Source organism: Hippocampus guttulatus, chromosome 1 (genome assembly GCF_054856545.1).
Source record: "Hippocampus guttulatus isolate MCC_2025c chromosome 1, RoL_Hgut_1.0, whole genome shotgun sequence".
Lineage (NCBI taxonomy): Eukaryota > Metazoa > Chordata > Actinopteri > Syngnathiformes > Syngnathidae > Hippocampus > Hippocampus guttulatus.
Genome location: NC_141261.1, coordinates 21,061,679 through 21,072,481, shown reverse-complemented (window position 1 = coordinate 21,072,481; position 10,803 = coordinate 21,061,679). Strand labels below are relative to the sequence as shown.

The following is a 10,803-nucleotide window of genomic DNA, read 5'->3' as shown; positions in this document are numbered from 1 at the left end:
CCATTGTGTGTGACCCTCTGCAACACCGGCCTCATCTGACACACAGCCAACAAAGCGGGCATCGTCAGTGACGGTTTGACAGACCTTCCGTCTTTATTGACTGTGGGAAACTTGCCAGAATGACGCAGTTTCGCCAGAATCTGACCAAGAGAACCCCGCGTTGATTTGGGGAGACGACTCCGCCAAGACGACTTTCAATGCCCCAGGCAAGTATGGCTACACGCATTAGCTGGCATGGCATCTCGACAAAACGTTTCTGTGAGCTATTTTAAGCTTGCTTTAATAGAACCAGTGTAACAAAAAATGCGCTTGGAATGGATGCAGTTTTTCTTGATACAGTATACCGTGTGCGAGAAAACCCACGCAGGCCCGCGGAGAACATGCAAACTCCACACAGGGAGGCCGGAGCTGGAATATCTCTGCACTGTGAGGTCGATGCTTTTATATACAGTATACTGTATATATAATATATATATATATATATATATATATATATATAAAATTTATGGCCACCATAGGTACACTTTAAAGGCAAGGGCAAATGTGTGCATCTGAGGTGGGGGTGGAGTCCAGTTAAGTTTTGCCAACCCTTTTACTCAGAGTGGGTAAGGGGGGTTTCTGGTATGGTCGTTATGTGCGACTGCACAGAGCAGCACAAAAAAACGCTGCACGAAATGGTTTGCAATGGCATGCCATGTTAATCATTGCCATTTGTATGGGGGAATTTGCCCCCTTCCGTGTGGATTCGCCCTCTGTAAAAGACATGCTAGGTGTGGGGTGAGGTCTGAAGGCATGGGAAATGTAAGTTAGATGTATCAAAAACATGCAGAGGAAAAGCTCAAAGGTCTTGAAAGGAAGAGAGAGAGAGAGAGAGAGAAACGAGCCAAGGATTGATGTCTGAGGAATATGTTGCTTTACTGCATGGTCGTGGTGGTTGGGGCGGCGGGGGTGGGTCTCTCGGATTCTCTCTGCTGTTATGTACTTAATGTCAGGAGTGTTCCTCACCTGCAGCCCCTGACAAACTCTCGGATGTGCACCGATGGGAGGAAATGTTGGGTGGGCACCTTTCATGCCACTTGCACGCACAGCCACAGGGCAACATTGAGCTGCGGGGACACCCTTTGACCGCCGCGCGCCTCCGTGTCTCACTACGAGACAGCTTTGAAGGCCACTGCCAAGACAAACTCAACCTCGCCTATTTATGCCCCTGCCTCCAAGTGCCCTCAAGACGCTCGATTGTCGGCAGCGCGCTGGGAAGTTCCTTTGCATCTCGTCCGTGGCGCGCACCTTTTTTTACGCGCGTGGAATGGCAACATCGGAGGACTCGGGGGAGCGTCTTGCTCTCCAGCCGCCGCTTTGAAGGTCCCAGTTATTGTCACCGGCGAGAGCATTTGACCCTCTGACCACCTGCCCGTGGGGAGGCGGGGCTGGCGGGTGGAGGACATCGGCCCGGCTGGAATGCTTCTCCCGAGGCTGCTCGCGTGTCTCGCCGGGTGCGCCTTGCTCCTGATGCCGGGCTGCGGGGGCTGCGGGCCGGGCCGAGGCTACGGCAAGAGGCGCTCGCCGCGCAAGTTGGCACCGCTCGCCTACAAGCAGTTCAGCCCCAACGTGGCCGAGAAGACATTAGGGGCCAGCGGGAGATACGAAGGCAAAATCACCCGCAACTCGGAGCGCTTCAGGGAGCTCACCCCCAACTACAACCCCGACATCATCTTCAAGGATGAGGAGAACACAGGTGCAGACCGCATGATGACGCAGGTGAGAGTGAGACACGCAGCCCCGGCCCAAGTATTGCAGTTTTCCGACCTAATACTAACTTTCGTGGTGCACTTTGACTAGTCTTGAGACGCGTGGCTGCGCTTATCTTTTTTCCCCCCCACATTCCTTGTTGACTCAAGGCCTAGAGCGCGTTTGTTGTGTCTTCCTGCCTTAAGCGATGCGCGGTCGCCAGAGTTCGTCCACCCAAACGGTTTACAGTAATTGTAAATCATAATTTTTTTTAATGGTCGTTGTAAATGAGAGCATGCACTTGGTTTGTTTCTGTGGCGTAAAACACAGACAGTCAGGTAATAGTTGACCTATTTGTGATCCCAATTTTCTACGAATTTAGAATTTATACTACCATTTTTTTCTCTCCCTCTATCTCCTACCAACACACGTGTGGACCGCGCACACTGCAAGAAATATTGCCTGTAAATAAAAGTGTGCGCCCGCCCTGCTTTGTTAATTGGCACGTGCTGTAAAGAACAGACCCCCAATGCAACGGCGTTCATCTGAAAGCAGCGTAATTTTGCCTTCGGCTGTATATTTTTTTTTCAAGCGCGTTCGCGTAATCTAGGAGCGCAGCACACAGCCCGGCTGTTTGTCTTTAACTGTTCCGTGTGACTTTTAGCTTGTTTTCTCAGTTTCGCGCGGACAGGAATAGCGAGCGCACTTGCCCTCTTTGAAGCCGTAATGAAAGTGAATTTTTCACCTCGTGGCTTTTTCTATTCACTTTTCCTGCGCGCGCTGCTGCGAATACAGAAGCTCCTGTTCCAGAAGCACACTTCATCACTTTTGTGGCGCAAAGCGGCGACACAAACGTGTAACTTTACCGCGGTCAAACTCATGTTAAGGCCGCAGAGGAGAAAGTGTCAACACATTTGACTGTGAGGGCGAGACATCGTTGACGCATTGATCGGAGGCAGAAGGTGCGCAAAGATCGTCGGCCTGCGCGTGCAATGTTTGTGCAGCCAGCGGTTTAGTGCACAAACCGCTGTGCGTGTGCGCTAAATGGAGCGTCTAATTTATGAAGTCTGACCGCGCAGAGAAAACACCGATGTTCGAATCCACGGGACCCGTGAAAAGGCAACTTCATGGCCATCGGCGCGGGCTATTCTTAACGCAACCAATTGGCTTCAATCCCACTTTTCACCCTTGAGGACTTGAGGTGTCGCTAACCTAACCGTAACCCCAGTCCGAAATAGTTTTTGTCAACACGCAGACAGACAATATATGTTCAGAAGCGAGTAAAAAGAGAGAATGGACTCAGTAAAAGACTGAATGTGCAAAATTTGGGATCATTCCATAGTTCCGATAAAAGTGCAATGTCTACTGCCAAGCAGAAGTCTCAAATTTCACATCTACAGTCAAGTCAACGTTATTATCTTATTTCATAAAGCCTACCACCACTAGTTGGAATAAATTTGAATCCCTCCACAGGCGGCCAAGGATAGACACAGCCACTGGTGGATGACCAATCAATTGTTGCATAAGCAGTAACAAAATAAACATGCCACAACTCACACCAAGTCACTTGACACTCAGACTAGTTAACAAGTTAACAGAGGGTTAACTCTTCACTTTCATTCTCTGACTTCCACGCCACTCAACTCCACTCGTGCCCCAGCTTTTAAAGCCACAAAACAGTTATAGTAAGAGATACTACAGTGTAGAACGTAGGGATGACAACTCAACTCAATTGTATTTATAGAGCACTTTAAAACAGCCGCCGCTGTATACAAAGTGCTGTACATGGAGCAAATATCATATATGCAACAATAAATTAATAATGAAGACAGTAGAAAGCACAAAACAGTAAAAATAAGATCAAGTCTGAGTCATGCCGAGTCAAACTCCAAATAATACCTGCACATCACGTGCATATTTTGTGTTGGTTGAATGATTTTTGTGAAAAAATAAATACACAACACGAGTCCTTGTCCTTGCACTTAATGTTGGTTTCTTAGTTACTATTTTACTGATGTGCGATTGGTGGAAGGGTGGCACGGTGCATGCCTGGTTAGCACGTCCACCTCAGAGTGCAAAGGTCGTGGGTGTGATTCCGGGCTCTGGCCTTCCTGTGTGGCATTTGTATGTTCGCCCAGTGCCTGTGTGGGTTTCCTCCCACATTTCAAAAAACATGCATGGCAGATGAATTCATTCCACTAAATTGTCTGTAGGTGTGATTGTGAGAGTGAATGGTTGTTTGTTTGCGATTGGTATGCCCTGCGATTGGCTGGCAACCAGTTCAGTGTGTACACCGCCTATGACCCGAAGATGGCTCCAGCCCACTCACGACCCTTATGAGGATAAGCGGATAAGACAATGGATGGATAATTGAAAATGAGGAAGTGAGGGTTAGAAAAAAATGTTTCGAACAAGACTGGCCAAACAGTCATCGAATCTGTTCATATTTCATGACCAATGAGCAATAAAATTCACACGGGGCAATCTTGTAAATGGGAGTTGGCCCCGTGTTGCACCGATGAATGAGAAAAGTGCTGAGTGCAATATTGATATATCCTGCCCTGGACGAAATTGCAACCAATCCTTGATCTTGACCAGTTGTCATCTGAAAGAAAGGCCTTTTCTATATTCATTTATTTCTTAAACTTAAAAATGACAGCCAAGGCAACATCCCACTCTGCTACTGAGTTGCTCAATTGATGTGGCTGGGCCATTTTTGAATGTACGTACTATTTTAGTGAGGGTGGAACACATGAAGTGAGCGATGGCAACCAACTTTTCCTTCTCTTTGCCCGCCTTAAATTGCTGCCCGGTGTGAAGAGTCGGTAGTATAGAGCAGGCAATTGACACCGGCCATGTCAATTGTTAATTTTAAGATATGAGAAGTGCTGCTAAAAAAATTGACAGGGGGCTGGAAATGGCCCCCGGGCTGTAGTTTGAACACTCCTGTCGAAGTCAGGTTTACATGGCACTATGTTTTAAGGTCAGCTTGAGTTAATCAAGCTAAATTTGAGCTTTTTCTGCTTTAACAGTTAATTGACTTCCTGTCTGTAAGCCAATGGCGTCTCACCTTAGAGGAAATGGACCTTGTTGCGCTTGGCATGAACAATCGGCTCAAGGTGTTCGCGAGCACCGGCCGGCCAGACGAATGGTTCAGATGACAACTTTATTAGCAGCGTTACGAGTGGGAAAGGGGCCGGTCCGGGGGGAGCCGGGATGGTGGGGGGGAGCCTTGTCAGTCAATGGGCCCTCTCACCTTGTGTTTGCTTAACCAGACAGCAGAAGTTCACACACTACCCATAAAAAATGTCAATCATAAAGCGTTACTTGGCAACTTCCTACTTTTATTGGGTTCCAATAAAGTCCAACAGTAAACTTTTTTTTTCAGAGCTAATGTGTGGAACTTTGGACCCGGGATCTGAATGAACCGTCAAGAAGAAAGAAGCCGCATGTATATCAAGGGTTGCAAAACTCATTTCCTCGAGGGCCATGCAGTAGAAAACCAAAGGCCATCTTGGCATTCTTTACTTTGAATAGATCAAACACGCTTATGGACTATTTTCAGATTTTGTAAACTGCTACCTCAGAGCTTTCTGTTCCGGGTGAAAAGGAAATATCGTAGCTGAGGTTTTTTTCCAGATTTTTCGTGTAGCCGGCGTATTCTATGAGAAAAAAAATCCACGCCTGCGCTGAGCAGCTGTGGAATCACTTCTCCACGTTCAGAACCAAAACAGGAGCAATCTGATCTAATCAGTAAATTTTGAAAGTAGTGTTTATTTCAATGTAATTATTTGAAGGGGTTTGTTTCACAAATGCGACCGCAAAACTGAGCAGAAAATGAAGCAAACACTGGTGGCTCACGCTGTTGCCTTGTGAAACTGAATTATCTTTGTTCTTCAAGGTGCTGTAAATAGAAATTATATTATTTCAGTCAAGATTTTTTTTGTGTGTGTTTTTGCAAAAGCTCTTTATAAAAGTAATATGTTATTATTTGTAGTAGTAGTAGTAGTAGTCATACAGCGGTGCCTTGATATCCGAGTGATACGACATTTCAGAGATCGGACATTTGTTTGCTTTGACTTGTGAGCAAAAAATTGAGATACAAGCACTGTACAGTGGGAGTGAACTCAACTCATTGCATAGCAAGCAGCATTTTGGCAGGTCGTAAACAATTCTTCCAAAAAGAGGCTTCAAAATGTTTATTGACATTCCCAGGTGGTTTACTGTCAATCTAAACATGAAACTAAGACAGTTTTATATGGAGTGTCATTAAAACAACCGCATAAATGTTCCTAATTTCTGTTTATCTTAATGTGAACAGGCATATTTAACGCTCTGTGTTCTCTCTGTCTGTATTACATTGATCCCTCGCTATTTCACGGTTCGTTTATTGCGGCTTCAGTGCATCGCGGATTATTTCAACCACATTCATAAAAATAAAAATAAATTCATATATACACATGGAGTACAGTACTGTATATGTTGCTCTATGTCACTCTGTTGTTTTGCTGACTTTCGCAGCTTCTCGTGGACCGTTTGCGGACTTAAAAAAAAAAATATATATATATATACAGTATATACAGTATATATGTACTGTATATATATATATATATATATATATATATATTTTTTTAAATATGTTTATTGATCGCTACTTTGCGGATTTTCGTTTATTGCAGGTGGTTTTGGTCCCCATTAACAACGATAAACGAGGGATTACTGTACATTGACTGCAGGTGGCTGACGAATGCACACCAGAAGGAGCCACACAATGCTCATTGAACTGAAGCAAAAAACACGACCAAAAAACGGTTTAATTCTTTACATCACCGCCTTGAAAAAAAATATTTCACTATATGAAAGCCACTAAAGCCACTGCAAGCCACTAAAAGACAAACAGCAGGCCCCTTATGGCCCCTGGACCTTATTTTGGACACACCTGGTATACGGTATAGCTAACATATGGTTGCATAAGGCAAAATCTGACGTGTGTGTGTGTGTGTCCCACAGCGCTGCAAGGACAAGCTGAACTCCCTCGCCATCTCCGTGATGAACCTTTGGCCCGGGGTGAGGCTGCGGGTCACCGAGGGCTGGGACGAGGACGGCCATCACTCGGAAGAGTCGCTCCACTACGAGGGGCGGGCGGTGGACATCACCACCTCGGACAGGGATCGGAACAAGTACGCCATGCTGGCTCGGCTGGCTGTGGAGGCGGGCTTCGACTGGGTCTACTACGAATCCAAGGCCCACATCCACTGCAGTGTCAAGTTGGGTGAGTTTCAGGTCACCATTAGGAGCTTTGTGCTTTGAACCCTTAGGCCTACTACGCTTCCGCGTTGTAATGTTTGTCACCATTTATTAGCGGTGCTTGGTGTCAAAAGTTTGAGAACTATTGTGCTAAACCAAAAACCTACTGCAAAGCAAGGTAAAAATGAATGCCCCAGCTGCTGTAAATCAGAAGAAGTGGCATAGTTATCAAGCTTGTCGCTTCAAGCCCAGTGACTAAAACACATACGACCTTGAAAGTCAGACAACACAAAACGAGCTGCAGCTCTGCTTCGTCTGTTCTGTCCCTGCTTTCACTTAAGCCTCTGCACGTTTGCCTCTTTGCCTCCTTCCCTTTCTTCATCCCACAAGCCTCTTCATGACAATTCTGCTGCCCCTGCTGCAATCTTGCTAAACGAACTCGAAAGTGTGTGTGTGTGTGTGTGAGACACAAGCATGCGAAAAGTCTGGCAAGCAGAAGTAGAAGCACCAGGTAAAGGCCAAGTACATGACAGACCGTCTTCATACGCCTGAGTAGTAACTGAGATTTTCCTTTTCTTTCCCTCTTTTCCTCCTTATTCTCTCCTTCCCTCCCAGATCGGGTTGCGAGGGCGCAGTCCTTGACCTGATTACACGGGCAACCAGTCAAGTTGGTATCTTTTTGGGTTCTTTTTTTTCCCCCCCTGTACTTCAGACCGAGTGTCATCCCTAATGTTCGGCTGCTTCTTTTATCGTACTAATTTTAACACCTCAATTCGTGTAAAGTTGTGCTTTAAATATATAAGAGGATCTTTTCAAATCGATCAACATGAGGATTTCATATTGTATTCAACTTTAAGCTTTGTTGAATTTTACTTGCCTCTCAGCTCATTCCTGGCCATTTCTGTACATGTACATATAAAATATTTTTGGGGCTTGTTTTTTTTTTCCTTCTTTACGACAAAGTTTTTTTTAAACGAATATCAATACCTGTCATTAATATAAAATATCCATTCATTTTTATTTTTTAATTCTTCAAATGAGCACTATCTTAGCTTTTTCTTGTACAGTATTGCTGATCTTGTCTTTCTACAGCCAGCAGAGGAAGCTTGCACTTCTTCAGTGAAAATGCAGTTCTTTTCTCAGCGACAGCAGTGCGTAATTTTGATTAATCGGCCCTATTGACCTTATTCAAGAACATTTTCTTTCGAGTGGTGTATTTGACTGATTTATTTATGAATCAGTTACGTAATCAAAGAAATGACAAAAGAATACAATGTGAATAATTCTATTGTAACTAACCAAATTTAATGGGGAAAGGGCTAACGTAAAGCAAAAATGCTGGGTGGGCCCAATTGAAGAACGGAGCAGGCCAAACTTAGCATTTTAAATCGACTAATTAGCAAGAGAATAAAACATGTAATTTTTATGGGTTTCAAATGGCCACAGTAGAGCCAACGGTACAAATTATGTAAATTGTATATTATTAAGGAGCTGAAATTGCCAATGTGAAAATCAGATAATGGCAACCTGACCCCCCCCCCCACTCCCCCCCCCCCCATCCCTCCCCAACAGAGAAAGCAAAGTGGACACAAATGGCCAGTATCGAGTCAGAGGATTCTTGGTCAAGCAAATATACTCATTTACTCTATCCGTGATGACATGATGGTACGATATCAACTGTTCTGTTTGTGCTGAAAGAAACAAAAATGCATGTCAACGCTAACCCGGCTAAGTACAATATTTGACTCTTGCTGTCTTTCAGACCACTCGGTGGCAGCCAAGTCTGGAGGTTGTTTCCCGGGCGACGCCTTGGTCACTGTGAAAAACGGCCTTCAGAAGTTCATCCGTGACCTGCGCCCCGGCGAGCCAGTCCTGACCTTGTCTGGCGCCGAACTGGTGTACAGCCAAGTCCTGACCTTCCTGGATCGCGACCCGGCGACACACAAGCTCTTCTACACCCTAAAGACAAAAAATGGGGCGCGCCTCTCTCTGACCGCCGCCCACTTGCTGTTTGTGTCTCAGGGAAACTGCTCAGAGGGGGCGCCGCCCACCCCCGGCTCCTTGAGGACGGTGTACGCTTGTGATGCCCGGCCGGGTCATTGCGTACTGGTGGCCGACGGTCCATCGGGAACACTTTCCCGCATCACAAGGGTCACAGTGACGGAGAGGAGGGGGGCTTTCGCTCCTCTGACAGCGCAGGGGACACTCGTGGTGGATGGGGTGGTGGCATCCTGCTACGCGGTGGTGGAAGGGCATTCCTTGGCTCACTGGGCCTTCTTGCCACTCAGGCTGATGCACAGCTGGACTGGCACCAGTGGTTACTGTGGTGATGGGGTCCACTGGTACGCTGATCTTTTACACTGGCTGGGGGTGATGCTGCTGGACTCGGGGCACCTCCACCCACTGGGTGTGACCGCAGTTGATGACAAAAACTGGAGAAAGATGATCCAACGGGACCATGTGATGGATCACTGCGAAGCCTCATGGGAAATACTGGAAAAGAAGTTATAATAAATCAGGCAGCCGGACTCTGGGATCATATGCTAATAAATCGACTGGTAAATAATCCTGATATAGAACAATAAATTACAAATTCATTGAGCAAACTGAAATGGAAGATATATGCGATGAGAATGGACTCCAACTGGAATGAAAAGTTGCACACTAACTACACTGAACACAAATACAAATGCAACACTTTTGCTCATTTCATCTGAATTTCAAGGGTTTTTTTTCTTTTTCCATGTGCACAAATGAGGTATTACTCTCAAACAATATTTACAAAGCTGTCTAAATGTGTATTAGTGAGTTCTTCTACTTTGCTGAAATAATCCATCCACCTCGCAGCATGATTGTTGCACATGTATAAAAGGCCACTCAAAAATGTGCCTAAGGCACACCAATTTGATACACACTTCTGAAACACATTCGCTCAAATTACCTTCAATAACACTGGTCACCAATAGCAAATTTTAATCAGAGGGCTATGTGCCTTTAAATGGGTTTTTGATGCAGATTTAAAAAATGCCTGTACTTTTTTTTCCTTGAAGGTCAGGCCTTTGAGATTTTTTATTTTTGACCCATAAAAGCTTGCGCAATGTGGATTTTACCATGCTTTGTAATTTAGCTATGACGTTTCATAAAAAGATTCCACCTGTTGCTGAATTTAAATCTTGATTTGTGAATATGACTAGATTGAGATAATAATAATAATAATAACCACAATAATAATCATGATTGTTATTATTTTGAAAACGATGTGCTGGAGAAAAAAAAACTGGGCAGATTCAACGCAAATAATCTTCTAAATGTTCAAATTATCACTTTGACGGCATTCATTGAAAATCATGATGTCCCAACACTTGCGAGCTATTGTTGGAACAATACTGTTGGGCTACTCATGTGGTCCTTGCAGCACTTCGTTGGTGACCCCTCTTTTCGAGTGACCTTTTATTGTGGGCAGCCTCAGGGACACCTGTTCAATTATCATGCCGTATAATCAGCCTTTAGATATGCCACACCTGTGAGGAGGAGGGATTGTTTTGGCAAAAGACAAATGCTCACTAAGGCAAATCAGGCAGATTTTTTAAAACAGTATTAATGAGACAAGTGCTTCATTTAAATTTCTGTTCAGTATACTTTTCAGGGCTGTGTTTCCTGTGATATGCAGCATGATTCCTAACAATGATATATATTTTAGGAGGATTCACAATGTATTTAATATTTTCTTGTTCACAGAAAGTCAACAAGAAGTTATGGTGGGAGAGAATATTTATTTGGGGGAAATAAATCAGTGAAAAACATTGTTTCATGACTGCCCTCTAGTGG

General features: G+C 44.8%; 1 protein-coding gene across 1 annotated transcript; it reads left to right on the top strand.

Annotated features, from left to right (window-relative positions):
* The first annotated feature begins 615 nt into the window (after nt 1–615).
* Nucleotides 616–10,743, top strand: LOC147210926 (indian hedgehog B protein-like). Its single transcript, XM_086118491.1, has 3 exons — nt 616–1,758; nt 6,739–7,000; nt 8,738–10,743. Exons 1-3 carry the CDS (start codon nt 1,459–1,461, stop codon nt 9,484–9,486), a joined length of 1,311 nt encoding a protein of 436 aa, XP_085974617.1. The 5' UTR covers nt 616–1,458; the 3' UTR covers nt 9,487–10,743.
* Nucleotides 10,744–10,803: the final 60 nt, after the last annotated feature.